Source organism: Strongylocentrotus purpuratus, unplaced genomic scaffold (genome assembly GCF_000002235.5).
Source record: "Strongylocentrotus purpuratus isolate Spur 01 unplaced genomic scaffold, Spur_5.0 spur5_scaffold_17, whole genome shotgun sequence".
Lineage (NCBI taxonomy): Eukaryota > Metazoa > Echinodermata > Echinoidea > Camarodonta > Strongylocentrotidae > Strongylocentrotus > Strongylocentrotus purpuratus.
Genome location: NW_022145602.1, coordinates 4,474,121 through 4,499,677, shown reverse-complemented (window position 1 = coordinate 4,499,677; position 25,557 = coordinate 4,474,121). Strand labels below are relative to the sequence as shown.

General features: G+C 38.3%; 2 protein-coding genes across 2 annotated transcripts in view; one reads left to right on the top strand and one right to left on the bottom strand.

The window, feature by feature from the left end:
• Positions 1 to 8,221, bottom strand: part of LOC764357 — a 25,704-nt gene extending 17,483 nt beyond the window's left edge. The window contains exon 1 of the mRNA XM_001200632.4: positions 6,978 to 8,221. Coding sequence (XP_001200632.2) covers positions 6,978 to 7,979 — 1,002 coding nt within the window. The 5' untranslated portion in view covers positions 7,980 to 8,221. The remainder of the gene's footprint in view (positions 1 to 6,977) is intronic.
• A 6,200-nt stretch (positions 8,222 to 14,421) lies between these two features.
• LOC115925161 lies at positions 14,422 to 20,977 on the top strand. The gene is made up of 4 exons (XM_030988492.1): positions 14,422 to 14,545; positions 16,021 to 16,219; positions 17,269 to 17,385; positions 19,390 to 20,977. The coding sequence occupies exon 4, from the start codon at positions 19,611 to 19,613 to the stop codon at positions 20,745 to 20,747; it is 1,137 nt and encodes a 378-aa protein (XP_030844352.1). The 5' UTR covers positions 14,422 to 14,545; positions 16,021 to 16,219; positions 17,269 to 17,385; positions 19,390 to 19,610; the 3' UTR covers positions 20,748 to 20,977.
• Positions 20,978 to 25,557: the final 4,580 nt, after the last annotated feature.

Genomic DNA, 25,557 nt, shown 5'->3' with positions numbered 1-25,557 from the left:
TTCGTTAATCCTGTTTGCCTCATTCTTCTATTTTCCATACTAACTATATTACCTCTACTATCTATATCTTCTTCTTTTTACCTTTTTATAAATAAATTTAACTTGTAAATTGTAATTTGTATTTGTTTTGAATGATATTTTTGGTAGTGTTGTCTTTTTTTGTATACGGGCTTGCTGAAAAAGAGCCTTGCAGCTGAAAGCAATTAAAAAAAAAAACTTCTCCACTGAACCAAAAACTATACACAACACGCCTAATCCTAACCCTAACCCTAAACCATGGACCTACATGTAGCCTAAAACCCAACTCCTCCCGTTCTCCGTTCTTGTCACCTCAAAATGTTTCACAGAGCCGTCGTTTGCCAAGTGAGGTGTTACCTAAATAGCCGCTAAGCTCTGTCTATTCTTACCGAGTGATACTGAGAGTAATTATTGTAGGGGTGGGTGGAAGGGTCGCTGACATAAAGCGATGATAATGATTCTAAGATAGTGAATATCATGTTTCGACGACGTTGATGATAGCTGGTCTGACGTAACCATGACATCATAAGCCATGTAAGTAGATTTATTGATATGGTTAAAAGAGACATAATCTATGATGCTTGAAGCTAATTACGCAACAGTTCATGACCACGCCCCTCCTCCGAAACAAATCATTTGCAGAACACCAACATAGTTGTTGCAATGATTCAAATGGGTCTCATGATTTCCATGATGACTTTTTTATATACTCTATTTTGATCTTCAAAAACATGAAAATTAACTGTATTTTTAATCTTGCAGGGAGCATACTGCCATTTCGTCAACAATGTCTTTTTCTCTCTCCCTCCCTCCCTCCCTCCCCCTCTCTCTCTCTATCTCTCTTTCAATATCTTTTCTCCTCCGCTCCCGCTCTCTTTCTTTTTCTCTCTAGAAAACTTATTCAGATTTGAAAAATTATTATGCATCTACAATGAAAAATGAACTGTATTTTTAATCTTGCAGGGAACATACCGCCATTTCGTCAACAATGTCTATTTCTCTCTCTCTCTCCCTCTTTCTCTCTCTCTCTCTCTCTCTCTCTCTCTCTCTCTTCCTGTCTCTGTCTCTCTTTCTCTATCTTTTCTCCTCCTCTCCTACTCTCTTTCTTTCCCTCTCTAGAAAACTTATATTCAGATTTGTAAAATGATTATGCATCTATACTCTGCCTTGGAATAATCCTATTCACATTCTGATGTATAAAAGATAGTCGGACTGAATAGTGTATGTTTTTAAGTGGCCCAAACATTGTGGAGTGTGTGTGCAGCGATTTGTAACTGCAAGGAAAAGGCGCTATATCAAATATCTTTTTGGATTGGATGCACTGACCATTCAACTAATGTACCCTGCAAAACTAATAAGAGCAAACAGACGAACAAAAACATACAACCAAACAAATGAACGAACGCACAAACAAATTGAAAAGGGTTGGAGTCCAGTCCTTGATCACGTTTGCGAATAAAAACTAACTAAGGTGAATTGGAAAACATAAAAATAATGTCTAGAGGATGCATGGGGGCGAGGGCTACTACACGCCTCAGTGTAGGCCATCAAAATAGAAATTGCAAGTCTAAATGTAAAATGGACTGGAAGGGCTCATAAAATAGAGTAGATAAACTGATGTTTGTTAGAGATACACTACATAAAAGGAAACAAAACCAGTTTGCATCGGATATGAGTGGTTTATGGAGTTTACGAATGTCACCATAGTTCCTGTCCGAGACCAGCATCAACGTTTGATTTTGCGGACCACACGATCGCTGTGAATAATTTTTTTGATCTTTTCTTTTTTCTGTCAATAAATATTGATCGAATCCGTTTATAAAGTAAGTCGCTAAATACTCATCAATGATAACATACAAATGATGTGGGTTCAAACTTCGAAATGATCTTCATGTAGGAAGCGACAACATTGGGCAATATCACACTTGTCTCTCCTGATTTAAATTAAAGCGTATAAGAAGCTAAAAAAGAAGAAAATGATGGTGAGCTTACGGCGAATGTTAAGGAAAATAATTAACATCAAGACAAAAACATTAAAGGTAAAGACCAGTTATGGTCATGCGATTGCATTGTGAAAGAAACGTTGTGGAATCGATCAGAAAAAGGTTGATCATCTAGCATCTAGCATCTGCAAGGTTCTGGAATCATCAAAATGATAAGAAATTCGGCCCATTCTTCGTAAAGTTACAAGCACTATACACAGAAAGATGTATATGGGACTACCCTATATCTCTCACAGACCATGAGAGAAACAAATTTACCAAATATATGAATTAGTAGGCGGTTTCCTGGCAAATTTTGTATCATCATGTATTAGTCAAAACATATTCTTTCACATGATTGGTAATGAGAGCTTCCATTTCATTTTTTGAAATTGGGGCGTTTCCAATACTGGTCTTTACCTTTAACAAACCTCTCGAATCAAATCGGACTTGCAGTTACGACATGTATGTAACTGAATAATCAAACAAGGATAACATCATGTTTTTTAATTAATCTCTAGAGAAATGTTCGCAACCAAAGTTAAATGAGCTCACGGCCTATAATTATTATATGCTTCATCTTCAAACCATCAAGATTGGTGAAAGGTATAAGTTTTGATAGGTGAGTTGCTTTTGGGTTTAGGGCATAATGTTGTTCTCTCATACAAAATAGGTTTTTTAATTAATGTCTAGAGCAATTTTCGCAACCTAAGATAAATTAGCTCGCGGCCTTTATGCTTCATCTTAAAAACATAATTGTTGGTGAAAGGTATGATAAGTTTTGATAGGTGAGTTGCATTGGGGTATAGCATACTAGGGCATAATGAGTTCTCTCTTAAAATGATATATGTCCCAATGGACATCGGACGAATTCCCAACGATCCTTGTTGAAAGAAAATAAATCTTCCAATGCCCTATTCAAGACATCATCATGACATAGAAAGAGAAGGATTGATACTAACTTTATTTGGTGCTCCCGTAAGGACCCGGTCACCTACCACAAACTTTACACTCGGATATTGCAGCTTATACAATCATTTCTCTGGGTATTAACGAATGTTGTTGTGAAGGGACGCTTTTATTTGCTTAGTCACTGGTTGTTAAAGTGAATATATACGGTCAGTCATAATTAGTAAGCGAGATGGAGTTGCAATATTACCGGCCACTGAAGAGTCACATGAGCAATTGGCCAGATTGTTAACGCTCCGCCCCCCCCCCCCCCCCCCGAGAAAAAAAGGGGGAAAGTAGAAAATATGAAATAGAACCAAAAATCAAAAATACTCGACAGGACAAATGCTATCATTAAAGACTTGCTATATATGCTGAGCATCCGAAATATACAGGTATGAATATGATTACTCCTATTTAAGATGTTTTTTAATAGAAATCTTTAATTTGACAAACTATAGGGGCAAGACAAGTACTTTGGTAGCACGTTCCAATATTTTGGTAACTCGTTAAGATCAAATACATTACATGTTAATGGATTTTTCATTGTGAAATCAAGAAAATTAAGAGAAATAAAAATGAAATCAATCGATAGAAATTCAATGGCGTATATAGTCATTCTGTTAATAATAAAGACTTACATTATAAAGGTTATGGTTTTGAAATGTATTGCGACATCAATATTTTGAAATATGATATTGAGGTACTTATTGCATTGCGGTGTCTGGTGATTATATCGGTGGAAAATATGGGAGAATGTGAAGAAAAGGACAGGGGCGGAGGAGATTTTGTAAACTGCACTCATATCGGCATGTCTACGAAATTAAAGGCTTGTAGTAGTGGGATTTCATGGGAATTTGACACTATTCGGGCGCTTACCCAAAACCCAAAATTGTTGCACCCTCTTGCTGGAGTCATACACACTATGAATATGGCGGACAAAGAAAGCGGACAAAATATACAGTTCCTCAGGTAGACAAAGGAACATCCCTTCACTGCTATTATGTAAAAAGGTGAATATGCATGTGACACCCGTTCTACACATTTTTACATAATAGCAGGGAAGGGATGTTCCTTTGTCTACCTGAGGAACTGTATATTTTGTCCGCTTTCTTTGTCAGTCATGTTCATAGTGACAGTATTGCTTGGAATAAAGTAGACACTCTCACACTGTGTCACGCGTGACTGCATGTATTATCCTATAGACCTTGGTGTGACTTGGTGGTAAGGTGTCTACTTTATTTCAAGCAATACTTTTTTTTTTTGTTTTTTTGTTCTGTTTCTTTTTTTCCTGTATGTGTGTGTTTTAGAAGTAGGCTTTCATAATTTCAAGGAATCCCTCCTTTCTGCCTTTCCCAAATGCGAATTGCATATAGTATTTGTTGCTAGGCAAGACAAACAATATGGCTTGCCCTATCTAACAACATATAGCATTATGCAGTTTGCATTCCGAATATTGAAATACAATTATTCGTAACAGGTGAATGAAATCATTTGAAGAACTCTGCAAAGACGTAGGCATTAAATCTAGTTACATTGCGAAACTGGCCTGTTATGATGCAATACACATGGATACCGACTTCTTACAGTGTGGCTTTGCTTGTATACGTGCACTTGGCTAAGTTGTATCAGAGACTTTCACTGGTTTTATGTAAACGTATATGAACATATCATATTACTCTAGTTTTACTCTCCGATAGATGCGTGCATTGTTCATTTATTTCCTCCTTATTAAGACAAAGTTTAGTTCTGGAGCCCCTTTCACAAAGCCTTTCTTCGATGACAAATTACAAAAATCAGTGAAAAATCTGCTCATAGCCAATCAGAAGCAAGGATTTCAGTAGCTTTTAACAAAAAAGGTCATTCTGTCACTGATGACAGGTTTCGTGAAATGGGGCCCTAGTCTTGCGATTGCATTGTGAAAGAAACGGTGTGGCATCGACCAGAAAAGGTTGATCATGTAGCATATTGCATATTGTATACTGTAAGTAAGTTATATTATTATGTGTACTGCAAGGTTCTGGAATCATCAAAATGATAAGAAATTTGGCCCAGTCTTGGTAAAGTAAAAAGCACTGTACACATATAGAGATATGGGACTACACAAACATGTGGCATAAAATGAGGCTCACATATTTATTAAGCTGTTACATGTCATATTTAGAATATGAAGGCATTTAATTGAAGAGCCATGCTTTTCAGGGAACATTTTTTTCTCTGATGTTCTTCCGCACTTGCATAATAAAAATGAAAACCCTCACAAATCATTTTTCACCTCTATATACATGTAGCTCTCAGAACTCAACCTTCTTTTTAGGGGCACACGTGCTTCTTTGCACGAATTTATTGTAAATGGTAATAAACTATTTTCGTCATACATGTATAATCCAATTAATGCATAACGTCTTTATTAAGTACCTCGTTACAAACTATTTCATTTACCTCTTATAAATAAATTAATTGTATTTCAATAACCCGAATGCAGACTGCATACATTTATGGTTGGTGTTAGGTATAGGACAAGCCATCATATTTGTCCTACATAACAACCAACGTATGCAATAGACCAATTTACTAACATATTCAAATTGTTATGGATGTTTCTTTCTTGGGGACCTATAGTGACGAGTTATTCAATTGACAAGTTATTAATGAATGAACTAAAATACTTGGAATCCAGTCCGCATACATTATGTGTTGCTATGTCGGGCAAGCCTCGGTCAAACATTCAGGTTGTCAAGAACAAGCTTTGTTTAAAATGTATGCAATTTGAATATGTTATAATAAACCGGTCTATTCGCATTCTGACTATTCAAATACAATAATTATTTATAACAAATGAATGAAATACATGTAGTTTGTAATGAGTCACTTAAAAGACTAAATTGGGCATTAATACATTACGAACATGGACTATTGGGCGACAGTAACCCTTTTGACAACTTTGTTTACATTTTTACTCTCAACTTCCCACCTGCAGAAATCGAAATTCTATTTCATGCCCTTATCAAACTATCCATTTCGATAATCATAAATACCCATAAAAAATTGTACAAAATACAATTTTCAAGTAGGCCTAGATAATTAATGGCAAGGCATTTAACTTCACGTTCATTCATTTTCTACGTACCTATGGCGGGTGCTCTTCACAAAAAAAATCATCACTTCGAAACACGTTTTTGTCTAAGCCCTTACATATAATTTCCCTTCAAATATTTCAACATTTTAGATTGATCTTCTTCAAACATTTTAAAGAGAGAAGGGCTTTGTAAAAGTAAACAATGTTCATCTCAATTTTCTTTTGCATGGCGCAATATTGATATTCAGAAAGTAGCATATTCGCTTCGCTTCACTGAAACTTTGAAAGCACGTGTTCTTTTCAACGTTGTATTCTTAATTATATTACTCTCACCTTTCTTGCTTTCTTTTTAAAATTCCGATATCTACTGATATCCGTCTTCTAATAAAACTTCTTTTTTAAAAATTAAATTAGGAAATACAATTACAACATCAGATACAAGTTGTGTCCCTCTTTATACAAGATGATGACATAATATTGTTTTCATCATCATCATTACTACTATCATTATTACTCTTATAATATAAAAAATACATGTATTATACTTTTCATCATCGTTATTATCAACATCACCATAATCATTATTAGGACTATTAATTTATATATTATTATTATTATTACTATCATTATTGTAGTATTGATTATATTATTATTATTATTATTATCATCATCATTATCATTATTACTGCATGTATCATTATTATTATTATTATTATTATTATTATTATTATTATTATTATTATTATTATCAAACACTCCTGTTGTTGGTGTCGTTATACTTATCATTACTATCATCAACATCATCACCACCACCGCCAAAATTATCATCATCATCATCATCATCATCACCATCATCATCATCATCACCATCACCATCATCATCATCACAATCAACATCATCATCATCATCATCATCATCGACATCATTGCATTCCAAACAAAAATCTCACCTGCGTTTCCATCTTGTCCGGTTTGTTCGCTCCTTCCTCATCACCGTGGCCATCTACGGATTCCTCGTCGAGAGGCGCCGACGTGTACGACGTCATCCCCCCGTGACCGAGCACCAACTTCAACGTCGACGAAGACGCAGTTGCCGCCTTCTTCGGGGGCAAAACCAGCACCGGTCCCGCTGACCCTGTCTCAATTCGAGCCCCAGCTCCCGTGGCTGTCGAAACGCTGGTCGAAGTGGACGTCGAAACAGGCGCCGTGGTCATCGGAACGAGTTCACGGTGGTCTTTTTTGTCATGGGACTGCGATTCGAGCGATTCCATCTCGCGTATAGTTAACGTGTGGTGTCTACGTTTGCCATCTGGTGTAAAAGTAGTACTGCGCGCTCCAAAGTTAGGAGCGAAATGGGTGTTCTTCTGGGCCGGGGTGTTCTTTCGCAGACTCTCCGGTACGGGGGCCATGTCGACTCTGTTAGCGAAGTTCATCTTCTTCACAACAATGCTCCTACCTAATTTTTCAAGCGCCCTGAAAGTCGTCGTTTTCGATATCTTAACGCCCTTGATAAGTAAAGCCGCTTGGAGAGCTGCGAGGGAGTAAATATTTCCATCGGTGTCGAGGATTTTCTCGATTAAATTGAGCACGTCTGGTGTTAACTTGGTACGTCTGTTTTGAGGGACGACTATTTTACCCTCTCTGTTTTTTCCACGTCGTGAGTGGGGTCGAACGCTCGCAGGCGATTCCGTAGAAGCGGGAGAATTCCCTTCGGGGTATGGCGAAACGCTAGCCCCGTCGTTCCGGCTCTCCTCATTCTCGTGTTCCGCTATCGTTCCACTCCCGGTCGCCTCTTCGTCTTCGCATCGCATTAGCGCCTGCACGGTATTAAAATCAACATTGAAACCTTCTTCCTGCAACCGTGTCCAAATGATTTTCGGCCGGTCACCCAATTCCGACCAGTGGTAGAGAATTCGGTCGCGAATCTCCTCCGAAAATTCCACTTCAGCCATCGTGAGTTATCAGGCTTGCTTATGGAACAGAAATGGAGTCGTGAAACGGTCGAGAAACGCAAATTCTACGATTGGAATGACCCGTTTCTGCTGTACTGAAATGCGCAGAACGGTCGTTCCGAAACACACGCAGACACGTAATGAACCGTTCGCGGTATACGTTGCATTCTATTCACAACACACAACCATACACGATACACAGACTATTCCTCTATACACTATTTTACACATAATATACATACCCTATCATGTCCGGTCTTTACTATTCCAATAGCTGTGATAATGGAAGTTAATAACAGTGAACCAGGAATATATGACAGGAAATTCCATTATCTCAGTCTCGGAAATGACCTTCTCATTGTTACTTCGCTTTTGTTTGTTTCGTCCAATATTTCCTTGTACCGCAGAACAATGTAGCCGGGAAAGGGAGATGAGTCTATTTAATTATATAGTGTATGTTTCAATTTATATGATTATGTATCGAACAAAACGAGGAAAAAGTTATACATTCTTCAATTTCTTGTAGAATTGAAGTACACGTACTTGCTTGGTCGAAGAGGAAATTGAAAACATGTAGTTGATAACGAGTACTAATAATGTTCTAATATAAAATACGATTAGTGACATGAAGATTTTTTTTTACTAAATCATGTTTCATATAGTTTGCGTTCTTAATTCGGGTTACATTTTCGTGAGCGACTAAAGCCAATAATACAGCCTATATTTGAAAGGGCTCGATATTGTTTAGGAAGGAAAAATGTTACACATCGAAGCATCTATTCCCTCCATTTAGTTTTGTATTGCATGATGCCCGTTGCACATTAATTTCCCTGGCGTATGTCAAAGCATTCTGACTGTGATTAGCATACTTGCATGTAGGGTCAAATTCATTGATACCAGCAAAGGGCAACCTTTTCACACACTCATCTATTAAAAAATAAAATAATATTAATGATAATAATAGTGAGTTTTTGTATAGCGCTTGTGTCTGTCAGACCCATAGAGATATATACTACTAAAGTATATATCTCTATGGTCAGACCTGACATTCCAATTCTACTATTTTATTTTCCTCCCCCCCCCCCCCCCCCCTCTCCCTCAAAACCCTGCTTCCTTGTCTCTTTGTCTCTGTCTCCCTCTCTCTCTCTCCCACTCATATCTCTCTCTCTCTCTCTATCTCTCTCTCTCTCTCTCTATCGTATCTCTCTTTCTCTCTCTCCCTCATAATATTTCTCATCTCTATCTCTCTCTCACTCTCTCTCATCTCTTTCTCTCTCATCTCTCTCTCTCTCTCTCATCTCTCTCTCATCTCTTTCTCTCCCATCTCTCTCTCTCTCTCTCTATCTCTCTTTGTTTCTCTCTCTCTCTCATCTCTATACCTCCCCCCCCCTCTCCCCCCTCTCTCTCTCTCTCTCTCTCTCTCTCTCTCTCTCTCTCGTGTTGTTGTTTTGGCCGTTCCGGTATATTTATTGCCACTTGCTGGGGAGTTTGTGGGAACGAGCCATATCAAGTCAGGCGGGAAATTTAAACAGAATAACATTATTGGGTCCTAAGGATGCACATGTTTGGGGTCCTATATAGTTCATGTCTATCGCCGGAGCTTCATGGAAGGCAGTGAGGATGGTGTGTTAAACAAATAATAATGGATGTAGTAGCTGACATCAGTCGTCACCAGATGATGGCATCAGATATTCATTTTTTAAAATTTTGATTAGGGGGGGGGGGGGTGCGGTCCCACGGGTGTGATGGGGGAGCCTATGGACTAAAACCTAGTTATTTTTAAAGACCTTTTTGGGAGGGTCGTGTGCTTTGTTTACTTAATGACCATATTCCTGCGAAATTTGTGCCGTTTACTTTTTATAATTTCATTTGCTTTCTTCACTGGTTCTAGTCAACAAATGGGTCCAAAATCTTTGAGTAGCAGGCAAGCAATATAGAAAAAAAAGACAATGCACCAAAATTTTGAATTAAAGATCGAGAAAAGATAATTGTCAGAATTTTCATAGATACTATGAATGCGATTTTTTTCTTTTTGAAATGAGATCACAGACAGGTCCTTTTAGTGGGCAGTGGGCTTCACTTCGTCAATAATGACGATAACCATGGAGACGAGATTCAACGTTCCAACAATAGCTTACGACAGGTCGAACGATGAAGTTATATCAAACAAATGACCCGAAAAGATAAAAAGAAGAAAAGGGTAATGATTATCACTTTAGATATTACTTCACCAAATAACTGATCTTAAAACATTAAAGAAGAAACAAAACATGAACTATACAACAAAAACTATAGACTAGAGTTTTATGCAACGGGCCCCGGCCCCGGTCATTAGATTCAATCCGAACGTGATAATGCACACGCTTCGTTCCCTAGGGAATGTTCCGACCAGGCGCCATTTTACAAGCTCAAACGTGCAAATCCAACCACATTCACGTTCGCATCCGACTGGATATCCATCTAACGCCTGCGTGGAGAGTGGCACAGGTAGATTAATGTCTTGCCACATGACACTAGTGCCGTGCCGTGATTCGAACCCATGACTGTCGCATTTCCTGTCAAGTCTTTACACCACTCGACTGCGACACCCCCGGTCCCTCCACTCAGTGTAATTTAGGGTACGCATATTATGCACGTTCCCTCCTTTTGAAAATATCCCCTAAGTCCGGTGTGTAAAGTCTTTTTTTGTGTATGTACGACTACGAGCCGGACTTTGGTGCGTGAAAAGTACCCCTTTGCCGGACATTTTGGTAACACGCATGGTATCCCTCCGTTCACGAAGTGGAGGGGGGGGGGGGGCGGGACGACACCATTGTGACAGTCATATTCTTTGATGAAAAATCGACCAGCGGTCAGTTCAAAAACTACAACAAAGAAACCAACTCGATAACAAGACCAAACCAAAACCTTTTCTCTGAACTTAAACGGTAAGTCCTAAATCTTTAAGCATGTTGGGTCAGACTTCTTAACATCTAAGTCCGAGTTAGAGATTTATAGAAGCCTTGGAAATAGATTCCACATCATTATCGAAATTTAGTCCTTTTCCTGATAATGCAAGTATATCTGATATCCCTCAAGGCAACATGTAATTTCAAGATCAATTTTTTCTGTTTTGGTCAGATTACTAACTTATCAAAATCGGCAAGAATTTTTTAATTTAATATCATTACTTCTTATTGATCAGATCTTCTTATTTTTAAACAAACATTACATTCGCGTCTAGCAGAGACCGGATTATATGAGCAAAAAATCCCACTACGTAAAGAACTTTATAAGTTTTTAGAAGAATGGTTTGACTCCAAACCAACTTGGTCAAAGCACATGTAAAAAAAAAGACTTAACCTTCTAAAATGCACAGCGGGCACCAATATTGGGGCCAGAAATCCGATATTTATTTTTAGTATAAAGGTTTAATCAGATTGGACTACGGTTGTGAGGTATGATGGAGCTATAGTGATAATCTGAAAAAGAAACTAGATTCTATAATATATTCCAAGCTCTTAAAATTAGCACAGGTGCTGCACATCGCACATCTTTGCATGCTCTATAATGAAATGCAATGAAATCCCCTCACAACTACGAAGAAGCATGTTGTAGATAAATACAATTTCTACTTACGGGCTGCAAAAGAAACACATTCCACGAAACGAATATTAGTGCCATGTTGGCAATACGAAATATTTTCAGGGAAAAAAGGCGAATGCCCTTTTATAAAGAGAACTACAGGAAATGAATAGATAATCATATCGAAAAACAAGTGGACTGTGTTCTAAGAAGACCCTTTTGGCAATATAAAACACCAAATGTTTTTACGGTTATTAAAGATCATATAAGTTAGTAAGAGATTTTCATCTACAACAGAATCAAGAATATATGCCAACCAAGTAAATGCAAAGAAATGGTCACATTTTCTTAGAATCTATACAGATGCTCCTATAGGTTACAAGATGGAAGTACAGGTTTAGCTTTTTATATCCCGAAACTGAAAATAAGACAAAGTTAATATTGCGAGGGCTGAACAAGCAGCGATCTATTATGGCTTAAAGAAAACCAAAACCTTTATACTAAGTTACTTTTATTGTAAAGTTTAAGATATTTGAAAAATATCAGTGAAAATTTGAACAAAATCGGGCAAGGAATAAGGAAGTAATAGCTTTTTTTAAATTACTAGTCACTAGAGGGCGGTATTCAATTTGATGACATCATCTGTGAACAACTCTCCATGCCTTTTGTACATAAATTTTCACAATTTTTTTGTTTTCTTCATATTTATTTGTGTTCTTGATCCGACTTCATAACATGTGAAGTATAATATCATTTTGCATTCTATATCTTGCTTTCAGGGGAGTACATTATCTCAATCACAAGAAAGAAGGAAAAACATGAAATTTGAAAGGCATGGAGAGTTGTTCACAGATGAAGTCATCAAATTGAATACCGCCCTCTAGTGACTAGTAATTTAAAAAAGCTCTTACAACTAGGCGTTGTGGCGTGCGCCTGTAATCCAGCTAAAAAGTGGAAGTTACAAACTGATTCAGCCGAGGACGCAGGTTCGAAACTGAGTCACGTCTTTCGGATGGTGACGTTTAAAGGTCAGTCCCAGACGTAAATAATCGTATCTGATTGATACACGTCTGTAAAAACCCAATACACACACACACACATCTTACTTCCTTATTCCTTGCCCGATTTTGTTCAAATTTTCACTGATATTTTTCAAATATCTTAAACTTTACAATAAAAGTAACTTAGTATGAAGGTTTTGGTTTCCTTTAAGAATGGGTAGAGGAGCATTTCCCAAAAGCTGTAGTAATTTTGTCTGATTCTAAGTCGGCTTTAAATAGAAGCATTTAGAAATATAGTAGAGATATATTATGAACAATATTTATGGCAATTAATCTATTTGGAATAGAAGTAATTTTCGAATGGGTTCAAGCACATTGTGGCATAGCAGGCAATGAGGAGGCATATGCTCTAACTAATTGACAAGCGGCTTCAAAAAACAATATTTTGTCAATAAAAACAGACAAGAATCTTTGAGGGATATGGATGATTTTTATAAAATTGTGTGGCAGAAATTATGGGCAACTGCCGAGAAAGGCAGATATCTCTATAACAGTAAAACATACGTGTAATATGATAAAGGGTTTTTTGTTTAGAAGGATGAAAGAACTTTACACCAATTCCGCCTTGGTAAGTGTAAACATAATTATTACAATTACTCAATGAAAAGGCATGATTTTGGCCTTTGTGACAATTGTCATATTTTTGAAATTTTTGAACATTAATGTTGTCATATTTTTGAAATTTTTGAACATTAATGTTGTCATGCCCTAAATATATATGAAAGAAAGAGGAATCGTATGTATCGCTGACTCGATGTGACGAATGCTAATCTAAAAAAACTACTTGGAAAAAAAGAAAACAGCTCAATCATTTCAGCCTTTATATAAAAGGTAGGCCTACTGCAAGAAATAACGAATTATAAGGGGAAAAGAGCATGTTTGTGTCGTTCTTATTCTTGTGCCTTCCATGCCCTTACTTAAGGCCCGCTGCTCTAGGCCTACTTAATTTAGCTACTTGCGCCCTCTATATAACAAACACTGCCTAATCGGTGACCATTGGTCCCCCATGACCCTCTTTTTCTTACGTTAATTGATAGCTGATTTGATGAGGTAATCACCTGTCAGTGACCACGCTGGGTGGTCTAATCCCTCCTAGCCAAACTAGTACAGATCGGCTCAGTAAGGCATCATAGAGATGATGGACATAAAGTCTATTTACGAAGTTTGAATAAAATAAAATAAAATAAGGCAGCCGATTAAAGGCCAAGTCAACTCCAAAAACAACTTACTTATAACAGAAGCAGAAAAATCAGACAAACCAATGTAAAAAAAGGTTTGAGCAAAATCAGATAACTATAAAAAGAAAGACAAAGTTATAAAATTTGTAATGACATGAAAAACTTTGAAAATCACCGTGACAAGACAAATTGGCAACTCACTCATGAGTCTGTGACGTCATTGCCTCACCACGACTTATTGTTTTCTTTATATTGATAATATGAATTTCCAATTTGCCCCTAAGAATATTTTTTCCCCACACCAGCATCCAAGTTACATTGATAATAATATGTTTTTGTGTGGATGCACTAATATAGAGTTATTTTTTCAGTTAAATCATGGAAAAGGTGAATTTTGATGAATTGTTTATATGAGAATCAATAATTATGAATATAAAATATTCAGAAAATTTGTGAATCATATAACTAAACTGGGCAAAAGCGTAGAGCTGCCATAATTATAGAGATAAGTACTTAATAAGCTACAGAAGCGAGAGAGAGAGAGAGAGAGAGAGAGAGAGAGAGAGAGAGAGAGAGAGAGCAGGACGCCCTCTCACACCAAAGCCTGGCGGAAATCATCGACTACAACAACAATCACACGTGTTTCAATGGGCTAGCTGTGAACGTACCGCGGTACCGGTATGTTTTGAAACGCTGCTTGTTTTCGGTGCATTCCAGCTGAGCGGAGTACCGAGTGAATCTCTGTAAAATCTTCTAAAGAAAGGTGAGGCGCATTTTCACATTACATTAAGCAAATTATTTCCATAACTTGATGTTTGATATTCATTTTCCACGCACTGTCATGAAAAATAGGTATTCGTTTTGCTAAAAAGACTGGCAATTCTGCGCCCTGGTAACTCCAGGGAGCTCCGCCCCGAGGGCGCGGGGAGCTCCCTGGAGTTAAATGCCTGGTTGCTTGCTAGCTGTTACTTTTTTAGTGTCCCAGAAAAACGAAACCGAGAATTATCGATGTTTCATCATAACTAATCACAACTATAATTAATGAATGATACATTTCTCTTTCGGTTGTGTCGGTATACTCAAGATTAATTGTAGACCCTAGATCTAGGCCTACTACACCAACGTAATAAAAGTCGATATTTGTATATTGTAAAGCTAGATTCTCTGACAGTACTCTGAGTCGCATAGGAGCATCACTATCGATCCTGGCTGTGTAGTAAAAGCTGTGCTTTTGATTCTCAACATTTCAAACACCACTGTACAAAACTCAACTGATTTCACTAAAAATCGCTACTTTAGTTACAATTAATGACACCTAAATAGCAGTAAAATACATTTTTTTTAACTTACTGATGTTAAAAAGAATAATTTAAAAATTGAAATTGTAAGTCTAGTGTCAAACTTTGCTTACAGCTGCTTCGACATGATTGTGTAGAGTGTACGCAATATTGTGTGGTGTGTATATTTGTGTATAGGTCTAATAATACCCGCCTCACAGCAAGCATGCAGTGCTAGATCGAGGTCAATCCGCATTAGCATTGACTCTAGCTCTCTATGCTTTGCTGGAGTGCTCTGAGTCTGACTCGGACTGATTTCTTATTTGATACAACTCGTATAATAATGATGCATATTTCACACATGAGCATGATGAGTGAATAAAAACAATTTGAAGAGAGGGTACCAAAAAGAAAGACCATAGACTCTATCTGAATTACAAAGAGAAAATCACATTTCTAGAAAATTCATTTTCTGCCCTTTTAATTATCATGTTTATATGACACCTCAATCAGGTAAAATGAGCCAGGACTAACAAACAAAGTTCTGTTTGTCTTGCATACATGCAGTGAGTGAGGTTACACAGCAATGATTCACAAGTCTCGGCAATGTGTAGACCGATCACTTCTGTCTTTTTTGTTCGTTCGCGGCTCGCCTCTGATTTGGGAAGGGAGAGGAGCCGGCCCTAACCCAATCAGAGGCGAACGAATGAAAAAGACAGAAACGATCGGTCTAGACATTGCCGAGAGTCAAGTCAAGTGCATATATATATATCTAGATCCTTGTGACATGGACACGTGTGCAGCTGTAGTAATAGACGACACCTCATCTTAATTCCTACTGAAGTTAAACTTTATCAAGGAAAATGCCGTAGGCATAGTAGTTTTAGTACTCGATCTACAGTGTGCCTGCTTTCACTTTAAATCCAAAACAATTTTTTAATTTTCATTCTTTACTTTTTAGGTAGGCGCAGGGCCATAGAACCTTTGTGTTGCCTTTTGCTCATCTGAATTAACCTCCAGCTCCACTTCTCAACCTACTTGGCAGCTGTCTTAACTCCTATCATACACATTGCTCGAGCATTGAAGAACGGCCAACGCTGCATGGCGGCAACTGCCAAGCCGAGTGTGGCCAGTCTAACTTGATGTGACCTTGTGCTTTGGTAAATTATGCAAGGACGTATATGTATTTTTCATGTGGAAATTCTTGAATACAAAATTGTTTCTTTTCTATTACTTAGGGCGCGTTCATGCTTGATTTTGACGGCCAGAATCAGGCATCTGTTACGCGTTTAGTTTAGAACACGGTTGTGTCTTAGCTCACTTTTGTAGAATCACCGAAAAACGGCGATCACGATCACCGATCGTAAACTCACAAAAAGATGCGTTTACAATTTGTAAACGCGTTTAAATGGGGTCAACGCACTGACCTCTAGTGGGTCTACGTAGCATGCAAAGTGAAGGTTTGCGAATCCAGCTGGAAGACCAATTAAGGCCACACACTGAGAATTGCCTGGGGGAGCCAGAGAAGTAAGCATGAACACTACATCGTGGAACTGCGATCACGATGAGCGTTTACGATGAGCGTTTCAGATCGCTCATTCTGCCTTCAAAATTTAAGCATGAACGCAGCCTTAGTCTACCAAAGTACTATGGTAAGACCGGCTGTCAACCCTCCCTTACTTGGCGGGAGTCTCACGTCATGGCATCGACTCTTCTGCCGTTCCGACATCGTCTTGGATGGAGACTCCCGCCCTCAAGCTGGGCATAAAAAATCCCCTGCATTGTGTAAACTTCTCAAGCCAAACGTCCCGCTTTGTGTAAAAACCACACTGCAAACATGAAATTTGTAGTAGGCCTATACTACAAAGAAAGCTGAAAAGGCTTTTTTCTTCTTTCATTTTTTCGCTTATCAGAAAATTTCTCCTGCCAAAGATTTGCAATAGTTCACAATTGTGTCAACTCAAAGACAAAGCTAAATTAGCAATATTTTTCAAGTAGGAGACTGTACTACTTCTACTAGCACTCTTATCCTGTCATAAATTTCAATTTGTATTTTCTATTAATTCATTTTGTCAGAAACAATATTGAATATGTTGATCTAATTTTATTTTATATTTCCTTTAAACTCTCTGATATCAAAGCTATAGAGGGTGTATGACACTTGAATTCTCAATATTTGCTTAAAATATTTTTTCTTTTTGTCATTCAGTACTGTCAAGGCCAGTCTTCAGTCCCTCAGAGCGATCACAGATTCTACATCCCACCACGGCTCTGTGGAGTGTTCACCAACCTTAGTGCCCAAGCAGATTGTTCTTCATGCCACTAGGTACAATGCACTGTTTAATATGTGTTGTAGGCATATTTTTCATCACCACTTTAAAAGTAAAGGCAATGTTCCTTGGTGATGTCAAATCTTTTTGAGAAACAACATGTACCATTTGTTTGAAAGCCCCACTGTCCTACTTGTAGCTACTTGCTCCCTCTATATAGAAAACTTCCCCAATCGGTGCCTGTTGGTCCCCCATGATCCTCTTTTTCTTATGTTAGTTGAGAGCTGAGTTAATGAGATAGCCACCTGTCAGTGACCTCGCTGTGTGGTCTAATCCCTTCTGGCCCAGTAATAGTGACGGTTTTTAAACATGTAAGATGTAAGTCATCAGGAGCTTTAGATCTTATATTCCTAAAGTAATTTTATGTTCACTCTGATGAATGTGGAAACAATCATTTCTAGATCTTAAAGATAAAGATCCAGGCCGGATTGATATGATTATTTACCAAATATATCAATTAGTAGGCAGTTTCCCGGCAAAATGTGTATCATCACGTATTAGTCAAAACATATTCTTTCACATGGTTGGTAATAAGAGCTTCCATTTCATTTATTGAGAGGGGGGCCTTTTTCAAAACTGGTCTATACCTTTAATATTTTGCTATTGCTAAATGCTTCCAATACGCCCCTGGTCCCCGAACAAATACCCGTTACGGAGATCGTACTTTTGCCATTGCAGCCCCTAAATTATGGAACAGTTTACCTATTATTATTCGTCAATCCCCATCTGTAGAGTCTTTTAAGGCAAGTTTGAAGTATTTTTTGTTTACCGGTAATAGTAATTTATAGGGCAGTTTAATTATCTGTAATGTTATTATTTGAATTGTGTATTATTATTGCTGTATGTTTATTTTACGTTGTACCTAATTACTTGTATGTTAAGCGCTTAGAAACATTGTATTAAGCGCTTTATAAATGTAATTTATTATTATTATTATTCTGTTATTGCTGAACTTGGCCTCATTGTACATCGAAACAACCCCAATATTACATGAAAAGGGTATTTTGGGGGGTTTAATCCACATAATTGTATTGTAATTTTCAACATCATGATTTGCATTAAATTTCCTCAAATATTGCACCTCCTTTCAAAGGTCATTCTGGTGGTAACCTATTTTTTCTTTAAATTAGAGAAATTAATTTCAAATTACCTACCAAATCTGTAACAGAATCATTTATTTAAAAATTAAATTTTTAAAATTTATGTTGTTGTCAAGAAATCATGCACCGTATCCAAAACTTCAGCTCAAATACCCCCCCCCCCCTCAAAATCGGCTCATTGCGCCACTGCTGAAAGACACACCGTCTTGAAGTTTATCATGCATGTGAACCAAATTTGACCAAATTATCATTTATGATGCCTAACTCTGTGAGATCCATTTTAAGTCATTTTTGAAGTTCTTTCTGTAATCTGGGTCTTCATCTTATAATACTTTATTAAGGGTAAAGACCAGTATTGTAAACGCCCCAATTTCAAAAAAATGAAATGGAAGCTCTTATTACCAATCCTGTGAAAGAATATGTTTTGACTAATACATGATGATACAAATTTTGCCGGGAAACCGCCTACTAATTGATATATTTGGTAAATTAGTTTATCTATTGGTGTGTGAGAGATAAACGCACGTGTCGCGCACATGTGCGTAGTCCCATATACATCTTTCTGTGCATAGTGCTTGTAACTTTACCAAGACTGGGCCAAATTTCTTATCATTTTGATGATTCCAGAATCTTGCAGTACACACCAATACTTATGTGCTAGATGATCAACCTTTTCTGATCGATTCCACAATGCAATCGCATGACCATAACTGGTTTTTATCTTTAATGTCTGTGTTAGATTAATTTCAGTAAGTTATGCAGTCTAATGTTAGAGTTGATAATAATGTAGTCACATGAATGTGAAAAATAAATCCTGTTCAATTTCCCTTTTTTTCTTTATTTGCTTAATAATGTATTTGAATTTCAATTCATTATTTTTGTTCTTCTATTTTATTGCAGAATGGCGCTCCCTTTATGTCAGCATTGGCTACCAGTGTTCTTCAGTTTGGATGGTGATTTTATAGTGGAGGAGTCTGAAAGTGGTGTAAAACTAAATCATAAATAGCAAAGATACCCTATCCCTTTGAGGTTATTATCCACATTTTTATTCTTACCGACCAGTGTCTTTAAGAAGATAGTTATATGTTTACTTGTGTGTAGGAGTTCAGGCTGATGACATCATGGGGCGTCATTCGCTTGCTCGCATCGCCCATCCGTGCAGGAAATGCTCTGAATGTACATACTGTGGCAAAAAGGCGGAGGTTGAGCTTAAATCTTTTTTTCATATTGTGAACTGGGAGGAGAATGATAAAGACACTCTTCTGAAAGACTTTGGTCTCGGTAGTGATTGCTGCCTATGTAACAGATGTCGTATTGAAATTCGGCAGAGTATGAAGGGACATGTCAAGAAATCAAGGAAGAAGCAGCGTCCTCCCTGCTTTCTTTCGAGGTATCAACTTTGCGACGAAGATAGCTGCACAGAAACGCAAGAAGAGTGGTCTCGAGTTGTCGCGACATTTAATCTCCAGGAAGCGACTCAAACAGAGGTCCCATCTACACTTTCGCTGTGTCAAGGCCATTACAGGAAGCTGATTGACTCCAGGAAAGTAAGGTGCAGCAAGTGCCAACATTTGATCCGCGGAAGGAAAAGAAAGTGTCCGAAGCCAGATGGCATAAATGACTTAAATAAAGAAATTGGAATTCATTCCTCTCGGATGGACAAGAGCGTTGTCTGTTCTGTATGCTACCATCAGTGTAGGCGAGAGATTTTTCGTCACCAGAAACTGAAGACTGCCTCAACGATTCAAGATCTAAAGGAAATTGTCACTTCTTACGAAGAGATGGCAGAAACCACAAAGGATGAGGACTTGGAGACCTATGCATCAGCTAAAGCTGTTGTATTCGCTGGTCGACAGTTCCTGAACAACAGAGCAGTTTTGCTGAAAGAAATCCAGAAGAAGTACCATCAATACTGGCAAGAAACTGAAAGTGAATGTCGGACACAAGAACTTGGGCCAAATTCGAAGACAAACCAGTCGATGATGCTTGACCTTATTGTAGCATATGGTCATCATCTGATATGTGTGACATCCAGAATTAAGTTACATGGAACCATGGTGATGTGGAAAGGCTCTGATGTTACATCCATGCTTCATACTGTCTTGTACGAACAATTGACTAATAAGACAGCGGAAGCAACATCAACATCATCCGTGCCAGTGAAGATGGACCCTGAATCCGTGTCAGAGAAGATGGACCCTGAAAGTACTTCAAGCAACCATGTTTTGTCTAAAGCTGCCCAATTAGGTTGGGAATAGCATCGTCAAGGACAACACTTGATGCCCATAAGAATGCTGCTATAAGGACAGACTTAAATACCACGCGAAGGAAGCGTGACGCAGCTGCCGCTGCTTTTGCATCTGTGGGCAATGTAGACAAAGGATCTCCACATGCAGTTGTAACTGCAGATGGCAAACCTAGGAGCGTTCACGGGACGAGCTACCAAATTTTCCCTCAGCCAACCCAAAATGTTGATTTTGGAGATGATTATGTTTCTTGCAGCCCTCCGCAAGTCCTCAAGATTGTGGAACTTTGAAGGCTATTAAGCTGCCGCACGACTGCAAGAATTTGTACAAGGTGCTTGCATGTAGGAATGATCCTACGTTACGTAATTGCCAACGAGACAGTAATGGAGTTCCGACATCCACCTTCGACGAAGAACTGGAGACGGTCCTTAGTCAATGTTACAAGGTGGAGCTCGTCAATGTCATCTCAGACAACAAGCTTGATGCCTTTATGGAAGAAGTTGGTGAGCTCCTCCCGATGGAGTGTCTGGACATGACTGCTCGTGTTGAGCTTCTGAAGAAAGAAAGTACCCCACCTGCAGAAGTAGAGGCATCTGCCGTGGCATTCGCGGCAAAGTGTCCATGCAGTCCAGATTTTCCGCCTAGGAAGCATAGGCCGATTCCTATACAGGTACAAGGAATTTGGAACCTGTTTTCTAGGTGTGGAACCACTTCAGCTGTTACCGGATGCCCTGGGTTTGATATCCTACTATACAACGAGTTGGCAAGTGGTTCTACAAACCTCACAGGAGATAGCCAATGTCCAAACTTTGAAGTGTTCCAAGTCTGGAGAGATCGGAATGCCTCCCTTCTAGATGATGAAAAATTGGCTCTGCCAATCTCCGTAGCGTTATACATGCAGGTCAGGTTGTAGAGACCTCATCTCCTGAGAACCTTCCTTATCCATCCAAACGACGGAAGACAACAGTTTCAGATATTGACTCTACTAGGACCTCAACACCCTCGCAGTACACACCATCAAGAAGCATAATCCTCCCCCTGAACGAGCATGCTTTGAGTGATTTCTAGCTCCAACCAAATGCAGAATCAGAAGAAAAAATGGCAAGAGAAAAATTGACGTCACTTATCTTCAATAAAGCCGTGACCAGTCCTACCGCTACCCCTTCCTTTAAATAAACATGGTCGCAAAGTAAACCTTGACATGCTTTTATACGACAGCTTCAGGAAAAGATCTGCTCACTGACCGTATGACAAAACAATCATCGCGCCCTCTTTCGGAAAGTGTTCAAAACATTTTGGAAAAGATCTGTTAATTTGTATGTCACTCCATATCATGACTATACCATTTCATTCACCTGAAACGAATACTAGAATCCCTGTGGATGGAATACAGTTTATTTACATTAGTTGTTGCTTTATCAGAAAAGCCTCTGACAATCTATTTAGTTATGTGAACCTTTTGTCAAAAAAAAATGTGCTTAAAATTTGAACACACCGCCGAGCCCACTACACACGGAATCCAAACCGACCAATTTTTGGCCATTCGTTTTAATGTGATTGTTTATTCGGTCTGGTGTCAGCCTGTAGTCGGTCTGGTGTTGGCGTAGCCTATAATCTAGGCGGAGTGCCGAGCTTTTTTCTTTGCTGCTAGACTAACCCTAAGCAGAACGTCTGATACGGCGAGACTACGAACCGTGAGTCGCGAAGCGGCTCACCGCCTATAATCACTGGTCTAGCTTTAGTCGTTGTTTTTTTTATTATCGACCATGAATCCGCGGCAGTTTTCGTACGAAAAACTGCCACGGATTCATGGTCGATAATAAAAAAACAACGACTAAAGCTAGACCAGTGATTATAGGCGGTGCGCGGCTCGCGGTTCGTAGTCTCGCTGTATCAGACGTTCTGCTTAAGGTTAGTCAAGCAGCAAAGAAAAAATCTCGGCACTCCGCCTAGATTATAGGCTAGTGTTGGCGTGAATGATGTAGTACATGTGCTTTCGTTTTGGGCGACGGTAAACTAGGTATTGGACCCGTTTGTGCATGCTCGCCCAAAACGAAAGCACGCCATCTCATTATTACCTTTATACGACAGCGTCAAATTAAAAAAAAAAAAATGATTACTCACCGTAAGCGTATGACAAAATTAATTGCGCCCTCTATTGGTAAATTTTAAAAGCATTTGGTATTGAGAACGTAATCATTGTTGAACATTGAATATTGCACTTTGAAAAACCTCACATTTACTTCTGCACACAACGAACTTTCCTGAAGAGGTACCAAGCAAGCAATAACTTTAATTTTATTAGTTGACACTGTTGGTTCATTGCGGGGATACTGAGTGTGCATGGGGGCATCGGGCTTGATGTACTACATGAACAGACGTATACGGCTGCCGAGCTGGTGCCCTCCTTCTGTACAGCTTGGGGGTATATTGAAAAATACAATTGGGGGGGGGGGGGGGGTGCGCGGCTGATAATATCAAATGAATAAGGCTAAGATCTAAAAGTGGGGAAATTTTTAGGGTTTTCCAAACACAAAATCATATCTGATTTGTTTTACTTCTTTTTTTGTGTGTGCAAAAAAGCGACCCACTTAGATAGATATTCCCGTATTCCCAAATAGGCTGAGAATCCCTTACCCTACCGGTTGTACAGTCCCCGAGGGACATGTAACAATGTAACTGGTGAATGTATCTGTGAAACCATTTGTGAAACCATTTGTGATATTTTTATGTACAACAATTAATAGGAAACGTTTTGCTATTCAAGTTTGCAATGATCAACATTCACCGATTTGAGATTCACAAAATGTAACGATGTCAGCTTTCAAACTTTGATAACTTTGAGACTTATTTTCCATATATCCGTTATGTATCATCCTCAGCATTTTCTCATATCTCTCTCTCTCTCTCTCTCTCTTTCTCTCCCTTTCTCAACCTCTGTCTCTCTCTTATACTGTTCCTGGTTAGGACCTGTGCTGTCTGTATTTTCCCTCTCTAGTCTCTATGCCTCTCCTTTTCACTTCCCTCCAGTCCTTTTTTCTCCTTGTTTCGAACGATCTTTTCCTCTATGATTGTGGAATAGATTTAAGCATATTATTCCCTGCTTACCTGTTAACCAAACTTTATTCATTGATTATGTAGGTGTATATTAAACTGATTCATTTTTTTAAACAAAATTCAATCACTGTGTGTTATCTGTTTATACAATTTGCTGGATAATTGTACTGTAGTTTATTTACGTTTGTAGAATTATTTATGTTTTTACGCAATATACCAAATTCTGCAATTCGGCCATCTGGCTACCATGACCTACCCCCTGGACAACCACCCACTGGATAACCACCCCCTAAAGACAACTACCCCCGGACAACTACCCCAAGACAACTACTCCCTAACAGGCACGTATAGCCAGAGTTTGATTTTTTTTGGGGGGGGGCACATACATGTAATCGATCGAGGTAAAAAACAAAAAAAAGGGGGGTCCAAAAAAGTTCAACCGATCTTGGAATTTTTTTTTTTTTTTTTTTTTTTTTTTTTTAATTTATTTTTTGTATTATTATTATTTATTTTTTTTTTGGGGGGGGCACGAGCCACCCCTCCCCGTGGCTACGTGCCTGCTCCCTAGGACATCTACCCCCAGGACAACTACCCCCTACGACAACCATCCTTTAGGACAACTATCCTAGGGGGTAGTTGTCTGGGGATTAGTTTTCCTAGGGTGTTGTTGTCCTAGGGGTGGTTGCCCAAGGGGTAGGTGTCCGGATATGCCATACCATTACCATATATCATACTTAATCGCTTTAGGTGCTTATCCGATTCAAGCATTCGCCAGTCTGCGACAGTCACCTTACTTTCTGTGATTTTTGTTCTCATTCGATTCAACTTTAAACGAAGGTTGGATTCAACAAAATATAACATGTATTTGAGCTTATGAACTTGTCGGTTATCCAATTTCGTTCAAACAAACTTGCGATAGTCGCATAATCCGATCTGTTTTTCCTTTTCTTTTTCACAATTCAATATGGTATCATGATTATGGACGTTGATTGTTTTGTTAACATGGCTAAAGGAAGTAACGCACATCGCAGGTTAAATAAAACATCAAAAGCAACAAATCCAATCAAACAAACAAACGAACAAAAATGAAAATGGAACTAGTGTCATTTTTCTCATTGGAAGCTTTATCAAACATGATTATATACAAACAAGATCATGGCTTCATTCCGTTTTAGAAAAATAATTTCATGCTTTAAAAATGTTGTTTCACTTAGTGAATAATAAAGCCAAGTTTAAATATAAAGCAAGGTCGGGAAAAAAATCCGAACATATTACAAAAACAGTACCGAAATATAATTTTGGGTGAAAATGAACATTCGAATATAATGCACAGCCTCAAAGTGTATGATAACTAAACTAACTTGCATTTAATTACAGTTTTGAGAAAAGAAAGGATAATTATAGCTAATGTCAGAGAAAATTCGTGATAATAATTATAATCAGGGGGGGGGGGGTGGCGTGCACCTTGATATCACGTTGGTTCAGTTCAGTTAGGGTTCGAGTGAAATCCGATTAGAAAGAAAGAAAAGTTATTAACTTTTGAAGGTGCGACCAATCAAACACAAATTGACAACTATGTAATGTATTTTGGGAGGTCCCCTACCTTTCGCCCTGTACTATTGCCCCCCAAAAACTTTTTTTTTGTTTTAAATTATATTTTTTCTTGAGAAAGTTACATACATTCACCCTAGATATAATTTTTTAAGTGTTTTTAGACAACCCTGTATGAAACAGGTCTATCCCGTCATTAATAACTATGAAATTG

Bases quoted from the DNA above. Each gene is read 5' to 3' on its own strand.
- LOC115925161 (XM_030988492.1), top strand. From the start codon at position 19,611: ATGGGGCGTCATTCGCTTGCTCGCATCGCCCATCCGTGCAGGAAATGC.